Source organism: Enoplosus armatus, chromosome 18, assembly GCF_043641665.1.
Source record: "Enoplosus armatus isolate fEnoArm2 chromosome 18, fEnoArm2.hap1, whole genome shotgun sequence".
Lineage (NCBI taxonomy): Eukaryota > Metazoa > Chordata > Actinopteri > Centrarchiformes > Enoplosidae > Enoplosus > Enoplosus armatus.
Genome location: NC_092197.1, coordinates 7,977,695 through 7,997,211, shown reverse-complemented (window position 1 = coordinate 7,997,211; position 19,517 = coordinate 7,977,695). Strand labels below are relative to the sequence as shown.

The 19,517-nt window shown below is 39.7% G+C and overlaps 1 protein-coding gene across 1 annotated transcript in view; it reads left to right on the top strand.

The window, feature by feature from the left end:
* Positions 1–17,451, top strand: part of znf462 (zinc finger protein 462) — a 45,515-nt gene extending 28,064 nt beyond the window's left edge. The window contains exons 4-13 of the mRNA XM_070924872.1: positions 546–680; positions 3,077–3,501; positions 5,216–5,334; positions 7,131–7,328; positions 10,412–10,667; positions 10,950–11,089; positions 12,098–12,321; positions 15,085–15,388; positions 16,203–16,341; positions 17,146–17,451. Of these exons, the coding sequence (XP_070780973.1) occupies positions 546–680; positions 3,077–3,501; positions 5,216–5,334; positions 7,131–7,328; positions 10,412–10,667; positions 10,950–11,089; positions 12,098–12,321; positions 15,085–15,388; positions 16,203–16,341; positions 17,146–17,365 (2,160 nt within the window). The 3' untranslated portion in view covers positions 17,366–17,451. The remainder of the gene's footprint in view (positions 1–545; positions 681–3,076; positions 3,502–5,215; positions 5,335–7,130; positions 7,329–10,411; positions 10,668–10,949; positions 11,090–12,097; positions 12,322–15,084; positions 15,389–16,202; positions 16,342–17,145) is intronic.
* The last annotated feature ends 2,066 nt before the right edge of the window (positions 17,452–19,517 follow it).

The window sequence follows — 19,517 nt, the reverse complement described above, 5'->3', positions numbered from 1 at the left end:
TCCTGGAAGTCATGGGCTCCCATGCTTTGTAAAACATCCATGGAAAACAGCTCATCGAGACATCATGTATCACTGAGAGTATTGTTGATTTATCGTAATATGACTTTATAAATCCACAATCATTGCAGTTGATCCCAGAGAGAATATTATGTATTTTTAATTCCCCCTTCACTGTCACCTGAAATATATAACAGTGCATAATAATGAGGTGAGATAATTAGCCTTATAATAACTTTGTAATGATTCCATTGATCTCATATAATGTATATTTGAGATCAATGGCAGTTTCTAACTTCTTGGATAAAAGGTACATCTCGAGAAGAAACAGTAGTATCTTCTGACTGCGGCAAATACATCAGCTGGTTTAGATATACTCATAGGCATTAATGGCACTTTTATTTCATTATACTGCTATTATCCTTAAAAGGTTAAATAATATAATTTAAGATAAACATCTTTATCACAAATCATATTTAAATACAATACAAAAGATATCAAACAAAAAGAGATACAAGTTATTTTTGTCATTATTTTTTTGTAAACAGGAAAACCTTGTAAATAGAGCTCCCATAGGATTCAGGTGTAACTTCTGCATAGAGGTGCACCCCACCCTCCGAGCCATCTGCAACCACCTTAGGAAGCACGTCCAGTATGGAGAGGTCAAAGAGGGACATGTGAAGGTAAAAGGAGTTGGATTTATTTAACATCAAGTCTCAAATATTTTCATGTTACTATACACATGTTAATAAGAAATAAGACTAAATTAATGAATATAGATAATGATTCTGATAAATATGAATTAATGTTCTTTATTTATGCACATTTCTTTTCAAAACGGCATGTATTGGCATATGTTGTTTACTTGTTTGTAACATGCATTAAAGGAATAGTTTGACATTTTGGAATTTATATCTGTCTGATAAATATAAAACTATAGCCATCTGCTGGTTAGATTAAATTAGCATAAAGGGAAATTAGGAAGCTTTAGAGGTGCTTGTTGGCATATTTTGTTACCTTGACAGATCCAAGCTAGCTGTTTCCCACTAGGCAAAGCTAATCTGCTGCTAGCTGTAGCTTACTATTTAGCGTACAAATTTGAGAGTGGTATCAACCTTTGTATCTAACTCTTGGCAAGAAAGCAATTAAGTGTATTTCCCAAAATGTCAAGCTACCCCTTTAACAAATCGTGCAGCTACAACTTTTGAGATCAAGCAAAGATGCAGTACTTACTCCTATTCAGCTTATTCTGATATCAACATTATGTTTCCTTAAACAATGCTCGAAAGACCTACTTTGTCTGTTCCCAGTGTATTGTCTTGTAATCTAACCTTCATCCTACTGGGCTCTGCAGTGATCTGTTTTACTGGACTTGGGTTCTGTTTGCCATTTTGTTTATTACTGACGGAGGCTTCTGGGTAGACAGTCTGTCAGCTTCCCCCAGAGAAAACAGGCAATGCTGTCCCATTGCAGTGGAAGGGGGAGGAGTGGAGGACAGAGTGGTGAGCCATAACTTTTAGGGCAGCGGCGGGTAACCATTCGAACATTAGTATTCCACTGAGGCTGCCAGAGAGGGGAACAGGCCTAAGGATCCAACGCCTCACCCAAATGGAGGCCTGGTTCTTCCGTCAGACACTCTGTCTTTTATGTATTTAAAATGAGATGGTCTGCCAGGGTTATGGGTTAACTGCAAGCATTCATGGCCTATGACCATGATGGTGTACAGCATTTCCACCAGATGGAAAATATTGTATGTTTTACACATTGCACAGGGTAAAAAATCATTTTGCTTTCTATAGTGTCACGAATACAGTTTAAATTGTCAAACTGCAATGGTTTTTGATACAGTTGGATGAAGAACAGGCTGACAGTGCAGTCAGGGCAGACTGGATGGCAAGGTTGGGCCTGTGGATGCCACATCTTATTTATGGCTGCATGAAGTGCAGGGTCAGGTCCTTCCACAGAAAGAATGAGCTTCCTCGGGGCAATAAAAAAGTCATGGTGATTGTCCACTTGTGACGACTACAGAAACAAGCCTGCACTTCAGCAGATGGAGGAAGAAGAAATAGATGGAGTTTTGTTTTGCAATTGGTTCGTGTTGTTGTTGGTAGATGTGCGAATGTGCAAGGTCTTCTGTTTTAGCTCTTCATCTGTTATGTTGTGACTAGTTTTATGACTAGTTTCGTATCATCTAATTTCTTTTCTGGGTGATTTAGCATCAGCAGCAGCTAGTAATGAAACAGGTCTAGTAGCCGAACAGACAAAATGTATTAATAATTCAGAACAAATGCTTGTGGTTTGGTATAAAAGATAGGACTGGGTGCATATTGAGATTGAGATATTGAGACTTTGTTGAGAAGAATTAGAGTTAGTAATGATGTATAACAAAGCTCCTGAACAGATTCAAGGGGTGGGACTCAAATTTTCATGTCACATTCCATTTATATAGTGCAATCAACTCAATGTCAACCAAGTATGGCATGTCAGTAAATACCGGCAGACTACAGAGTTTCAGGTCAGGGTTGGAGTTAGCCTAAGGTTACTGTTAAGGCTTGCCTATACTGGACTCGACCCAGTCATGTTTTTCAGTCATTCGTTCTTGGATCGCACTGCAGCTTGAAGTATTTTAATGTGCTGCATAGAAAGGCTTTCAGGTTAATGATATACCCAAATGTTGATCTCCCAATAGTCAGTACTCAAGCACAAATGTATTGAGTGTGAGTGAGAGAGCTGTAACTGAAACCTAACTGACCCTAACCCTGATTGCACTGACACAGCATAGCCAGAACCAGAGGTGTTAGGCAGAAGCTTAACTGTTGCTTATGTGCTGTTAACATGATTAAGCTGATTTAGGAAAAAGCGTTAGAGGTGCCAGACTAAGTGATACTTGAGTGAACAGCTATTTTTGTCATCTGGTAGTTGGTTATCAACACTGGGCTGTCCTAATAAATTGTTACCCTTAATCTTTCTCCTTTTATCGCAGTGTTGTGCATCCACACAACGAAAAGGCTTTGATGGACAAAATCAACAGGCTAGAAAGGTTACTGAACATCTGAGACTTCTCCTCTTTGTTTTGCAGCAGGAAGTCAGCGAGGTCCCTCTGACTCTTCCTTCAGAGAGCCTAACTAATGGCGACCTGGAAGGGGATGAAGCTGCTGAAACAGATGGCCTCGAGAGACCTGTGGCTACAATGATGGGTTCACCCTTGGTTTCCACAGCCTCTAGTGGTGTTGTCATTGCCGCGGAGACATTGGAACCAGAAACGGATGCTGTGGAAGGAAGGGCAGCGGCCCTCGTGGCAGCAGCGAGGGCCGTGGTGTCAGAGGACCAACTGAAGCAGCGATTAACAGCAGGGGGTCACCCATGTGCCCAGTGCGACAGAGTCTTCATGTCCATGCAGGGACTGAGGTCCCATGAGAGGAGCCACTCAGCCATGGCGCTGTTCAGTAGAGAAGACAAATACAGCTGCCAGTACTGCCAGTTTGTCTCACCCTTCAGACACAAGTGAGTAGGGAGGAGCAGGGTCTATGATTGATACCTCAAATGCTATTTCTACAGTACACTACTACCAACTACAGAGTCCCCTATATTTATAAGGCGTAAATAAGAGCAAATTGGGCAGCTTTGTCCAAGGTAAACAGATACAGTATTTACCAGAATGTAACTTTTTACTTGTGTTAATGTGTTGGTCCAATCATGAACATTGATCTGTTCTGACTGTCCAGTTGCTTTCATGTTTGCTTTTCATTAGAGTTAGTTCAAGTTGTAATCCTTAAGATTTCAGTCCTGGTTGATTTGGTGACCCATGATTTCAGAAGAGCAACTGGTTTAAATTTTTATAATGCAACCAAACAAAATAGGTTGTTTTAAATATGCATATACATATGCAACCACAATCTTATTTCAATGCTGTTGATGGTGCAATTTTGATGAATGATCGTGGTCAGCCTTGGTGACAAACAAATTGCCTTTTCTTTGTCTGCTTCACAATAAAGGCCACCCCGTGGTTTGCTAGTTGAATGCTTTTAATGTGAAGCAGAATCAGTAATCAGGAAATATGTGGTTAGCATTAGCAGTAACTCAATACAGCTGTGATATGGCAGTAAACAGTGAGTCTGATATTTGAGACAATTACAACCAGTAACGCTGGATTACATGCATGCATCATTTCCTGTGAATCCCAAGGCAATTTCAATCGAGTGCGGGATTGGCGTCCCCCGCCACTAACAATGAAAACTACTATATTGTGAAGTAATTATAGAGTGTAAATACATTGAATGGCTATTGCTTAAATACTGACCATAAATTGTATCAAAAATGGGGTTTGATCTCATGAAGATCTCAAGGATTATAACTTTCAAAGTTAATGATGTGATCCTGCCAGGTTTGCTGCCATTTTGAGAGGTTTGACTTATTTGCCGTCTATAAAAAGCAATGCAATAGTATACCCACACTATACCACAATATTCCCAATATGTAGCCCAGGTAGCAGTATATTTTAAACTGTCACCCTTCTGTACCAGTCTTACACCAGCTGTTCTCCAAATCAACTGGATGTTAAACTCATTTTGTACAGAGCACTATTTTACACCTTATTCTGTTTACCCTATCACAATCCCTTTTGAATCTTCAATCTTCTCTAAGATTTCCTGCCTCCTAGGAGAGTAAGACAAACATTACAGCGAGACAGACATTTGGGTAGTGTGATTTGTTTTATCCATCACAGAGACTCAGAGCGAGAGGGAAAGAGAGAGTCTTCATCTCCTCTGAGCTCCCAGGTGTAATCCCTCTGTACTGTATGTGCCCTGACCCAGAAAGAAGCCGCATTCCCATGCCACCTAGGAGGCTGGCATTAAAAACACAGCCACCGTCCCCACAGGCACTCACGCACTCATTCCCACCAGGGGATTGTGGGTAGATGTGTTCACCCCATGGCTCCTTGTTCTGTAGTCACTGAAAATGTGCGGCTGTTGTTTGTGAGGTAAACAGAATCGAGCGCTTTAGATGCTGCTGAAAAACCCTGCTGTTGAAATCATCAAAGTGGATGCTGTAGAGCAGAGCTCTCTCTCTTTCTTTCCTGTACTCTATTCTTGTCACTTTCGCTCTTTATCTGCTATCCTTTTGTCCTCATTTCATCTATTCTATTTTTTTTTTCATGTCTTTTATCCTCTTATCTCATATCCCTCCCTTCTTGTTTTATATTTTGTCTCATCACCAGTCTGGACAGACATGTGCAGTCTCACCATGGGCACCACAAGCCCTTCAAGTGCAAACTCTGCCCCTTTAAATCTGCCTACGTGAGTCGCTTGAAGAGCCACCTGCATAAGGCACACACAGGTAAAAACAGACACACACACACACACATACACATACATTAAATCGCATCTTACAGCTGTATCCATGACTAACAAGGTGTTCCTGGGCCAGAATAGCAGCCTCCTGTTTATCTTATTCCACATAACAACGCTGTGCTTGATTTAGCTTATCTAGCACGATGCAACCAGTGGGTTAGCTGGAGGAGCAGCATCACCATTCATACATTAGATACACCTAATTAAGCACACCAAAAAGAATCATATTTGGATTCAGATTTTAACACAGATAGCCCAGATGAGTTTATTGTTAATACTGTTTATTTGGGAATATGGTGAGAAACCCTCAGCATGTTACAGAGGTGAGGGCATTCAGGTGTCTTTAGTTAGATGTGATTGTTCACCTTGAGGGAGCCAGACATTGGCATTCAAGCAAATGCAAAAACCCGAGCGATCAATACATGAGTAAAATGAACAATCTTAAGACTGGCTATTTTCAAAAAGGCATTTGAGTGCTCTCAACTGGCTGATTGGAGAGAACAAGAAACAGCAGTAAGAGTTAACAACTGCTGTGGATAATTGGCACAAACCAATTTTGAGTTGCGATTACATTTGAAAAGTGGAGTTTGGTGATTTTGTATACTTTGTGAAAACAATCAGTGTTAAAATTTCGTCATTGTGAATCACTTCTTTACCTTTGTGTCCTTGCTTGCATGTCGTCCAACAAGCTAAAAATACTTTGGGTTGATTGTTGTACCAGAAACAGTTCAATAAGGAAGTAGTTTCCTTTTTAAACCACTTCTGGTAAGAATATGTTCCAGTCAGATCAGATTTGGTTGTAACGGCGCCACTCCTCAGGATGCTGCATGCATTAGGTTGGTAAGTAAATACATCCAACAGCTACAGGAGGCAAGATGCTACAAATCCGCCATGGGTACATTTAAAACTCTACCAAAGCGTTTGCCAACAACAGTAGCCAAAAGAGCATCGGGACTGTCATGTGCACAGCTCACCAACCAGCACAAAACTTTATTTAATGCTGGCTCTTGTGTCAGTCTGACTCGACGGATGTGGACAGCTGAAATCAGCCCTCACTGGGCGACTTTTACAACCTGCTCCATTCAGGTCTCCTTTGCCATTTTCATTGAAAGACAACAACAATCAGTTGAGCTAGCTAACAAGCTTCATGCTAATTACGGAATTTGTGTCCCCTTCAGACTCAGACCTCCCTCCTGCAATGAGAGACTACAGTATGTCCATGTTTACATTCAAAGCCTTCTATACTATATATATATATATATATATATATTAATATATGTGTATATTTATATCAGCTAAAAATAGTATTTCACGTTGTAGCACTAGTATGTCTAACATACTGTACTGTTGATTTTTGTAGAATAAATACAAAATCAACTTTGTAACTTCCAAATTGCCTACAAGGAAAGTGTATGTCGAGGAGTTAGAATGTGGATCTGACTTAATATGTTATTAAGTTCATGTCCGTGTGTGATACCTCAAGACATTTCTATTTTAATTTTAATGGAACTTCAATAAACGATGCAGCTCAACACTTTTTTTCAAAATCAAAATTATGCTAATTAGTCCAAGGGGAGCACTAAGCAAGTACAAGATGACATATTTGTTACAGACTGGCTCAGAGGGGAATAGCTTTGTATGTGGTGGAGGATGTGTTTATTATCACTACGTTTTAAAGAATCTTCAAGCATTTACAGGTCTCAAATCCTCATCTGCCTTTGTACAGTCAGTTTCATAAAGTAGTTGAGTTGCTGACTTGATGATTTTTGATTTTTCCCTCAGGTGAGCAGCACACATACAAGTGCTTGTCATGCCCCTTCTCCTCTATGACCATCAGCCAGCTGAAGGAGCACTCTCTGAGAGACCACGGCGAGGCCCTGACCCTCCCCAAACTCCGGGCTGCTACCCAGGCTGCTCATGCCGCCCTCAGGCCCTCCCGGCTGGCCAGTAACACAGAGCAGACTCCCTTGGACCCGGATGGTATGAGATCCTGCTTAATGTCATTTTAATAGATATAAGATCGTATGATAGGCTTGTCAAGGCAGATTTGGAAAATCTCAATTGAGCATCAAAGCAGAATCCACTGTAATAAAAAAATCCTCAAAACAGAGTTTTGGCTTTGGAGAAAAGGCCTCATGTGGGGGTTATATAAAAATTTAATTATATGTTTTTGGAAATAGGTCTATCATTTTGTCTATATAATGCAACTAACAATTATTTTCACTATTAATTAATTTTATTGATGAATTATTTTCTTTTGGTCTATGAAATCATATGGTCTATAAAATATCTAAAAACGTGCCAACTGTCCAGAGCCCAAAGAGATTTACTTAACTGTCATTATATGACAAAGGAAAGCGTCAAATCCTCACATTTGAGAAGCTGGAGCCTGCGGATGTTTGGCATTTTTGCTTGATTAGTAATTAAATCATTTTTCAAACTAGTTGCAGTTAGATTTCCTGTCGCTTAACTAATCGACAAATCATTGCAGCTGCAGCATATACTGTATATAACCTATATAATACATGCCATGCTCTTGGAAATCAAATAAAGTAGCAGAGGAAGTGTCATCAAATAAAACTTTAGAGCTATTTCTAGAGGGCCTTTTCATTCAAGGTGTTTTTATTTTTTATACTATTAATGTAACACATGAGATTTGCTATAAATATGGAAAATCAGCAAGTGTGTGCCTTTGGGAAAGGGTTGTGCGCACAGATTGAATGGATTATATGGGAATGTAGGAGTTCGACTGCTGAGGTTGGGCTACCAAAGTCTTCTTCAGTGTTGATTACGACGCTTTTCTTAACAGAATACATTCTATCAAATAGGCACCTTCACTGTAGGTCGGTGTAGCAGCTAACTCCTTGACGCGATGCCGTGTTGTAGGTGTTTCAGTGGCTGTGCAGCCGCGGCTCTAGCTTGCAGACTGTTCTTGGCAGCAGCTGCCACCTTGCTGCTGGAGCTGTGGAATCTTCCCTGGAGCTGAAGCAGGGCAGCATTCCTCAATGCACCAACCACCACTGTCAGCTGTGCCCTACCAAGACAAGTGAAGCATTGAGAAAGAGCAGAGCTGACATATTGAATGTCTCTGTACCGTGCCAAACTAGCTACCTTCAGTTGAATGTCTAAAATTCTGATATTTGTAGCGGAACAAAGGGTTTGTTTTGAAAAGGTTAACATTTGATCGGCTCTAATTAATTGTGAGTTTTACTTAGATTTCTATGAAGAATGTTTTGAATATAGCTGCAGTTTTTTAACAGTTACACCTGCACCTGCCCAAAACTATAAATATAAGACCCAAGCTCTTTGAACTCCAACCCTATCCACACTTTTTATGCAGCCTTAAGATCATCCTTAAAATGTTTTGAAGGCGTTCTCCTCCTCCCCTGTCTTCTTCAACTCCTCACAGAAGCATTCCTCCTCTCTTTTATGCAACATAATAGACAGTTTTGGCCGTTAATCCCTTTAAGAAGACCCATCACCACCTTTCGACAGAATTTGCTCTCCATCCGCTATCTCATCTCCATACATCTCCACTATGCAGAGAGGATATTAAAAGCATGAATCAACTGTGGCATTGTTTGATTTGTGTGAATTCCTCTGCTTCCTCTGCAAAAAGTGAGAAATTGGATCTCAAGCATTTTATAAAGTAAAAGTTTAAAAGAAAAGTATTTTTTGTCTTCCATGCTTCTTCATACTCTTGAGTGCTGTGTGAAGCATTTTTCACATGGATAGATATTCTATTAGTGTCACTGTGGTTTATTTATTGATGTGTTGGAGGCTCAAAGTAGGACGAGAAGATGAGCTTGCTCGCTGATATTATAGACTCTTGAGAAAGGGAATGAGGAGGGAAAGAGGTAGGGGACGAATGATGACTTCTGTATCTGTGAGGGGGGAGGGGACACAGCTAGATTCCCGATAGTCATGTCTCCTTTAGAGGGATCGACTGCCGTCTGCTGATAGCCTTTTATTAAATGTATGTGTACAGAATATATGCTCTTTGTTTTTTAAGAAATAATCAAACATCTCTCATAAATAGAACAGAGGAGGCTGATCGATTTGGAGAAGATGTAAAATGTAGGTTAAACTCCAACCTCCTATGCAAAAATGTGCATTGGAGTCTTTGATGTATAGTGACTCTTGTGGGTTGAACACTAGTACCTAAATCGTCTTGAATGAGCATAAAATATATTATTTTCATTCCAGCGATGATGTATTCTTGTTAGAGCGGTTACTTCCTGTTGATGTTAGAAAATAATTATTAATATACTGGTAGCCTGTACACATATCTTTTGCTTTGCCAATAAGCTAAAAATATCTATAGAGCAGAGGTGGATGAAGTACACGGATCATTTGCTCAAGTAAAAGTGCCAATACAACGATGTAAAAGTACTCCATTAAAAGTAAAAGTCCTGCATTCAAAATCCTACTTAAGTAAAAGTACAGAAGTTAATCAGCTAAATGTAATTAAAGTATCAAAAGTACTCATTCTGCTGGAAAATGGCCCCTGTGACTGATGTATTATTATATATTACATTACTAGATTGTTAATACTGATGCATCACTGTTAAAGTAGTATTTCACTGTTATACCTGGTGGACATGGAGCTGGTTTTACTACTTTATGTACAGTCAGGTACTCAAGCCAGGCGTGGGCCACCTCTAAAGGGTGATAAGATAAGTCTGAGGAGGGGCTGTGAGATGATTAATGATTTAGAAAAGAAGAAAAAGAAAAGTTCTGCCACATAAATATCCTTTAATTCTTTAGACTCTTCTCTAATCTTTGCTTTTTTGTGAAATATTGGGTAGTTTTACCTCAGTGGGCCTCAAATAGTTATTTAAATGAAACCATCTGTTTAAGGTTAAAGGGGAAATGTCTCTTTGGGAGAGCTGCTAACAACTTGAAACGTTACAAGGTGCTCCAACGTTTGCTTTTCTGTGAGTGGTCACCATCCAGAAAGGTTAGAAACCACTGGTTTAATCTTAATGCTCTCTATTTTATAAGCTGTTCCATTTTCATAATAAATAAGCAAGTTTCTCTCAATTTCTCTGCCCCTCTCTCAGACCCATCATACCTGGAGCCAGCCGATGTTCGTCAGCAGCTTAGTCATTACCAGCTGGCCTCCCGTAGTCACATGTCTTCCGGCTCAACACCTGGTGGCTCAACAGTGGGTGACAATCGACCAGACGGCGTCCTCACTTGTGAGTTCTGTGAGTTCAGCTCTGGATACATGCAGAGCCTGCGTCGGCACTACAGGGACCGCCACGGTGGCAAGAAGCTCTTCAAGTGCAAAGACTGTTCCTTTTTCACCTGCTACAAGTAAGACTTCAGCTTGACAGAGAAAACAGGAAAACAACTGAAATATTGTGTGTGTGTGTGTGTGTGTATATATATATATATATATATATACAGTATGCTGTTTATGTGAGTATAGATGCTGCAAACTTTATGCAGAGTATATGTACTATGTACGTATAATAATGTAAAATAACAGTAACATACATTCCAGGAAGTATTCAACTGTACAGATACTAGAAAGACAAGCACTGGATTCATTCCCTCAACAGTTTAATGATCCTTCTTTCTGTCTCTGAATCTCAGGAATACCTTCACCATGCATGTGGAGGCCGGTCACAACAACAATGCACCTGACGACTTCCCTAAAGACCTGCGCTGCCCTCTCTGCCTCTACCACACCAAACACAAGAGCAATATGATTGACCACATTGTCCTGCACAGAGGTACACATCATGCAAAACGGACCCATATTAAACTTCACTTTTAAAGGAATAGTTCAACATTTTGCGCTTACTCGCTCTCTTTCCAATAGTTAGATGAGAAGTTTGCGCCTGGAAACAGGCTGTGCAGAGACTGTGCAGTGACTTCCTGGAGTCTCCACTGGTTGCCTGGCAACCTCACGGTCCAGGAAGTCACTGCGCTTGGCCAAAAAAACGGTCAGGCACATTATGCTGCATTCACACAATGTTGGTAGAATGGGAGAAAAAGGAAAATGTCTCGTTATTCCCACTGTATGAGTGTTCACGCATTATTCCAAGATGGTTAACTCAACTGCCAGCTTTGTCATTTAAATAGCCTGACTACTTTTGCAGTGTAGCATATTTGTAGCCATTAAGTGAAACCACATATCAACAAACCGTGTATGAGGTTTAACCGTAGTATAAACCTCATAACTCTAGTGTTGGCACTTTGAATGTGGTGTAAATCGTTTAAGAAAGGCCTTCAATGCTTGAACATTTTAACTGAATGGTTGACAAACTGAAAACAACATTTTCTCCTATGCACCTTGTATTCCATTATAAGAAATGTAAACATAATACAAACAAAGTAAACACAAGTCATATAAACCGTATATAGTAAGTGTAGCAAGCACAAAGGGATGAAACTGATGTGATAAGCAGATAACTTTTTGGGGATGTTTCGGGGAGTTTTTATATGAGACTATCTTCAGTTATCTTGAGGAAGTATTTGTGTTGAAAGTGAGGAAATGACAAAACCACCAAAAGTTAACAGCCACTATGATTACGTTTTCCTTTATCACTGTGTGTGTGTGTGTGTGTGTGTGTGAGACAAACGTCATTTTATATCTCTCCTGCAACCTCCACGTCTCCTCTTCCCATTCTGTTCACGCTGCTCCTCTTTCCCCTCTCTTTCTCCTCCGCTGCCATTATACCCCTTCCCTTTCTCCAGCCTAATAATCCACTTTGCGCTCTCTCCTCTTCCTCCACCAGAGGAGCGTGTGGGTCCCCTGGAGGTCAGCCGCTCCAAGCTGTCGCGCCACCTTCAGGGCCTGGTGTTCCGTTGCCACAAGTGCACCTTCACATGCTCCAGTGACCAGGCCCTGCAGCTGCACCTGCAGAAGCACGCTGAGATCAAACCCTACCAGTGCCAGCTCTGTTATTATGACAGCAGTCGACGGAGACAGCTAGAGGAGCATCTACGCCTCGAGCACAAGGTCCGTCAGAGTCCTCATATGATGCACATGACATTTTGTGCGACTAAATTTAAATTGATATACCTTACGTAATTGGTTTCTACAATGTGATTTAAAAAGTAGGAAGAATATGACCATCACGAATATGAACAGTGCATTTAGCAGATTTTTATTGAATGCGGTTTAGGTTTTAATAATTAGTCTGTTTAATGGCTGTAACATGATATGTTTACAGCTTACACACTCTATAACTGTTCAGTTCATTCTATATGGCCTTTGCTGGTTTTATCGGAGGTCGTCATCTTTTCATGCGACAGCAGAGGAAGGGAACCTACATGCAAAAAGTATTAAAAGCTTTGAAAAAATATTTAGCATGCCAAAAAACTAGTCTGTGGCATTTACTATGATCTCATTGCACAGTGAAACAAGAATTATAGGCAAAGATAACTCATGACTTCACATTTTGAAGTGATGCCATGCAGAAGGTAGGAAGAGGATTGAAACAGCAACAATCGATACCCAGTAAAGTGCAGCCAGCAACTGCACAGGAGGAGGCTTTTGTTTATTTGGTGATTTTAGGTTCACCCAAGCTTCAGTCAGCGCTTGAAGCTCTTGCCGAGCAAGTGCACCTGTGTAAAACTGATAAAATGACGAAAAAAGAGCTGAAATGTAGATTTTTACAACATCAGTTGAAATGTAAATAAGCTACTCCCACTGACTACAGGTGAACGCTTCCTGCAGCAGTTTCACATCCAAATCAGTCCACCTTAAATATAGGCAGGGAAAACCCTAATAATGATTCCCTTGCAGCATTCATTTATTGTGTGTGTGGTATAATATTTCCAACATGTGTCATAAAACTTTACTAGATGAGAAATTATTACAAGATCCCAATTACAGTGGACCATAAAGTTAGTCAGGATTATGAAAGTATGTAAACGGCCTTATTTGTTTGGCCCACAAAACACCTCTGTTCTTCCTTTCTTATTTTTCCATTCAAACTTTTCCTTAAAAGTGATTATTACCGCATGGAGCGGATTTATTAAAACAACAAGATGGCATTGCTACACTCTACACACACTATCCTGCGTCTTGACAGATAAGGAGATAAAATATCAGTGAGATGGCTCCTGAATGATACAGTGGGATAAGATGACGAGGTGCATACATATCAGGTTGCGTTGAGTTTCAGTATATTCTGACCACATCCAGGAGAGAAAAGGTTTCATCTCTCAGTCTCCCTTAATGGGGATAATTCATGAGATGATATGAGAATGCAGATGGTATTTTAGAAGTTTAGAGTACGTTAAACTTAAAAAGGGCACCCGGTTATCATTTTTCATTCTTTACATGACTAGATCCCTGATTTTGCCCAATGCATGCTGGGATGAGGTCCATCCCTCGTGAAGTAGAAATAAGCAGGTATAGATAATGAAGGAATGGATAATTAGCATGGTTCATATACAGATAATTTACTCAATTTATCCATCTGTGGATCTTTGGTGAAGAAACCTGGGAAACCTGCAGTTGTTGAGAGGGAGGGACTTAATGTTTCTGGAAATGTGGAATAATCTGACATTTGTCACAGGAGGCACGAAGCATCTCTGGGACGGTAAGGAGAAGGGACACGACATCTTACAGCACCAGTACGATATACATCTCTAAACCACCCTTTGACATCTAAATTCTCTATTGTGTATATATATGTGGAGTTATTCTATCAGATGATATGTGCCTATGTAGATTATCTTTTGACATTTGTAAACATACAATTCTTGTTTACAAATAGAAGAGCTCTGTGGTTTTGTTTGTATTGTATGGATACTAGGTGCTGCTGGCACCCTTTTCCACAGCTATGTTTACAAATACGGTACCGGTGCTGTTTGTCTGCATGAAGTTTATTTGATGAAGGTTTGAGCATCAAATATCATAAATAAAAGTGAGTACAAGTGATTGGCAGATTGTGCAGGAGTTTTCGGTCCTTTCGTGTGTAGCTGAAGGTCAAAAAATATTTCCCATCTTGGCTGAATTGTATTTTTGCCATCAGGCTAATGTAAATATGTGCCTCAATCTTGTCCATTGTTGACATGCAGTTGAAAGGTAGAATGAGAGAGCAAGGCTCCTCCTGGATGAGACAGAGCTGAAGCTTATACATGGTAGGAAGAGTGGAAGAACAGGGAGGAGGGAATTGTTCAAAAAGAAAGAGTGACATCATTTGCAATGAGATGATCTGGTTCATCAAAATCTCCCAGAGTCTTTGTTAAAATAACTCAGTTTCAGATCATTTTACTTGATTCATCATCATCTCGTGATTTGACAGACATTCATCTTCAAAAGCAGTACTTTGGGCTAATAGACATGTCAACCAGCCTAAAACATAAAGATTCTGTTGAAAAACGGGCTTCTGCTAAAACATGTACTCATTTTTTCTGTGGTTTGAATTTTGAGTCGGCAGGGTGTGGATTTGTGTTACAAGAAATGAAGTTAGATCTGGAAAAAAAGTTAGTTAACATCAAGAGCCAAACAAACATCAGCTTTACTGTCTTAACCCATAATTTATAATACTGTTCCCAGTAAGAAACTTTATTTAACTTTATAAAAACATTTAAAATAAACACTGAACATATGTAATTCTTTGTGCAAAATATAGTTTCCACCCATTCACTTGTTGATGTTTTTGAAGGCTTCAACAAACTGCAAAAGAAAAGAAAAGCCGTTCTCCAAGATAAGCACTGCTAAGAGCACACAGTACCAAATCAATTAACACCTCCTGTTTCTGATCAGGTTATCCGGAACTTTGAGCTGATGGGCCGGGTCAACCTGGACCAGCTGGAGATGATAAAAGAACAAGGAAGCAGCGCAGAGGAAGAAGAAGAAAGAGAAATAATGGAGATGGTCGTGGATGGAAAAATAACTACTGCAGGGGAGGAGGAGGACGACGATGAAGGAATGGAAATTATGGAGAACATAATGCAGGAACAGAGAGAGATGGATGATGAGGAGATAGAGGACAACATCAAAGAGGAGGAGGAGGAGGAAGATGACGAGGAAGTCAAGGAGGCGGAGGAAGAGATGCCTGCCCTGCAAGGTAAATACAGATGAAGTAATGCTGATCTTTCTCTCTCTCCTGTGTTACATATTATCTAGTCATATTCAGCCTTACTCTGTTGATCAATAACAGTATCAGGGAGTTTGAATCCTCTACTTTGTTTCACATTGTCAAACACAGTCACTGATGTCTGCTGAAAGAAGAACCAGAACACTGAATACTGTTTAACTGCTGTAAATGAGCCTGTTGCACAACAGATGTCTTTACAAAACGTTTTGGAATGACACTATCTGCTGAAAAGCCATTTTCTGTCTTTGTCTGTTCTCGGTTATTTTATATCAAATTGTGATCTGTGTGGAAAAAATCTCCTGTGTCTCATTTTAAAGCCAAATAAATGCGCCCATATATAAGAAAACAATCATACTTCTGGAATATTGTTTATCCTGGAAGTCCCATGTAATGCTTTCAGCTATTCTTCATGAGCAGTGTTTGTCTTCTAAAATAGCCAAAGTCTCATTGTAATTCTGAATGGATTTTCTCATTTCATTCCTCTAGTTTATAATTCACTATGCTTGACTGGTATTGGTTGTTCACCGAAGGAGAAAGCAGATTTCATACCAAAATATTACTGATCATCTCTGGTCTACAGAGGAGCCAAAATTCATTTCTAATACATTAAGCATTTCTACTCTACTAGTGATGTGTAATTATGTATGGGATACTGATTGCCTGATAATAAATACACAATAGCAATAAATATTTATATTGTTTTCCAATATTGTAACAAATAGGAAATGAAAACTTGCTAAATCATATTCTAAGGCTGACCAATCATTTGAACTCTATTTCCCAGAGGTCCTTGCATCTCCCACCAGCAGCACCAGCAGCAGCTCTGGGCCGAGCGGTGCAGAGAAGCGTCTCCCCTGTGAGTTCTGCGGCCGCTGCTTCACCAACAGTGTAGAGTGGGAACGACATGTCCTTCGACATGGCATGTTAGTATTTTTTTCCTGTTTCTCTCTTTCTCTTCTTCTTCCCTCTCATTTTGCGTGTGAGCTTGTGTACTTTCCTCACACAGTAAGCCACTGCGGTTCTCTTTACAGGACTTTCTGGCCTTTGCGCAAACAATATGTACCTTTGGGTCGGTCTGTGTTTGGTAAAGAGTTTGTGCATTCAGACTTCAGGGTTACACATGGTGAGGGAACTCTTAATGCTGTATTGCAAGGAACAGTTTTTAGCCACGCTAGCGACATGGCTCTATGGATCGCATTTGATGGATTGCCATTAAATTTGGTCCCCAGAGGATGGATCCTAATGACTTTGGTGATCACCTGGCTTTCCTTGAGGTTGACATTTGTGGTCTTGACAACTATTGGATTGTCATGAAATTTGGTACAAACATTCATGCTCCCCTCAGGATGAATTGTAATAACTTTGGTGACACTCTTTTCATCTAGTACCATCATCAGGTCAAAATTTCATGATCAAAAACCTGTAAAACTAACATTCCTATCAGCCTCAGCCGTACACAGTGCAAACGTTTGCATGCTAACGTGCTAAACAATGATGGTGAACATGGTAAATATACCTGCTAAACATCAGCATGTTAGCATTGTCATTGTGAGCATGTTAGCATTTAGCTCAGCTGTGCCTGTAGAGCCTCACATAGCCCTTTTAGTCCTGCTTTATTATTATTTTATATTATTTATATTTAAAATCATGCCCCCTCTGTCATTAGTCTTATGTTTGCTCATATGTTAAAAGCATTAACATATTTTTGCTCCCTCCTTCATTGTTAGGATGGTTAACAACAACCGAATGGACACCAGCACCACCTCAGCAATAGAGGCCTCAGCTTCATCTTCCACTGGCTCCTCTGTCCTGATAGACACAGGATTGGACCTGTCCAGCAGCAAAAATGAGGAAGGGAACCTCGCTGATCTATCACTGAGAAGTCAAAGCCAGTATGTGGAAGACAAAGAAATGCTCGACACCAAAAAGGATCAACAGTTTGGTTGAACTGATTGTGGCCTCTTGGGGATATTGTGCTAGAAACTGATAACACTGGGTAGGATCAGCACTGAGTTGGATCTTAAAATAGGACGTCAAAGGAAACAAAAAGATTGAAACTGAAAAAAAAGTGACTTCTTTTGAGTTGGCGCATTACTAGATTTTAGGTGTTACATATTTATAAGTATTAGGTTGTGCTGCATAAAATGGCTGAGCTCTTTAAATGGGCAGTCCCCTAGGACAGATCTTAATATATTGGTAACCAATAGTGAACAGAACTCTTTATTGCTGACATTCTGGTCAAATCTACAGTGAAAGATCCCACCTAGATAAAACTAAGCTATTTATAAAGAATGTTGTCCAAAATGATTAACTAAATTTAGCATTTTATTATTTGAAGCACCTTTTACACTCCCCCACCCCCTGGTCCTCCAAAACAGGGTTACTGTAAATTGACCTAAAAGGAACAAACAAAATATGAAAGCATTTACAACTGTGGTCCACTGTAGAGCTACCTTTTCTTGTTTCTTGTTGAAATTTTAGACTTTTTTCATCTTATCCTTGTGTTAAATGTGTAGAAGTATTCCTTGAGGAAGAGTCGCACCTTATCTATTTTAGTAAAATCACAAATCCTGTTTTCTTCATACATAGAAATACTGACAATTTCCCCCCAATGTTTGTAGCAAATTGCTATATTTTAGGTCCCTTAATATTATACTACGTATAAGCCTTCAGCCTGTGGCACCCTTCGCATTTTGACTGTACTATGTTATTGTCCAGTAATTTCAGTGATGAAATCATGGAAATAATGGTATTAGTTTAAATCTCCCTTCTCCTGTAAGATATCTTGTTGTTTGTAGTCCAGGTTAAACAGTATCACAGTTAACCTGCGCACTCAGCAGATCAGTATAACAACAGAGATATGTTTAATGTGTCATGACTGAATCCGTATGATATAGGTATCCGTTAAGCTGGGCATAGCAAGAGTTAGCCTGGAACATAACTACAGGGTACAGTGGTGTAATATTGATCATGATCAGTAGACAGCGATTACACTTGTCTTTTCAGTGCAAAATTAGTAATTGGATGTGCCGGAATCCGGCTGTGCCCACACATTGTATGTGTGTCCACAAATGACAAGTAAATGCAAAGTTTGGAGGAGGCTTTTTGCTTTTAATGATATATCTGGTTGTGTTCTGGCTGACTGGATTACTACTGTGCACAAACCGAGTGTTGACCTCCACGGCTGAGTGTTGGAGCCAAGTGCCTTAAAATGCAGTTCCTCTAATGGCCACGTTATGGCTTTAATTGCTTTAAAAAAAAAAACTCAAACTGGTTTTTAAGTAAAATCACCAACTTCTCTCTCAAAGTTTTATTCCACAAGAATTTATGGCCTCAACAGCTAAGTTCACCTCTTCTGATGTGTGTGCCTTAGTGGCAATTTTGAAAGTCATTGTTTAATTAAGATCAGATTAGATTAAATCAGATTCGACTTTATTGTAATTGCACAGAGTAAGCACCAGTACAAGGAAACGTGGTTTAGCATCTAAACAGGTAGTGCAAACAGTAGCAAAGAGGATGTTGAGGCTTAATGTGTCTGTTAAACCAGATTACAAATATATATATGTATATGTGTATACACACACACACACACACACACACACACACACACATACATCACCCTCTAGTGGTTTTTAGCCATGCAGATAATTTTGGTTTTGAGATTTCCCTCTCAGAGATTTCTGCTGATCCATTAGAAGTGAATGGAATTTAATTTGTTGTACTCACAGCATTGAAAGATTTGAGCAGTTTTCATTGGAGCTATTTTCTACTAAATGAATAGTCCCTATGAAAACTGTTGACAGTGTGTCAACTGTGTGTTGTACTCTATTATCTAGAGTGAAAGGCGATGCTGTTTATGGGAATATAAAGAAATGCTGCTATTGGTTTTTTAAAGTGTATTTTCTTTTATGCTGTGAGCACCACAAATGAAATTCCATGCTAAAATGGGTATGTTTGGAGCCCTGTTTGCTTGATTGACAGATGTCTCTGCCTTTCACAGTCAGCCCTGGTGATTACCTCGACTCCATCCAGGTTCCTCCACATTGCTCCAAATTCGTATTTTTAGGCTCCAAATGACTGACAGGCTGGCATCAAGGAT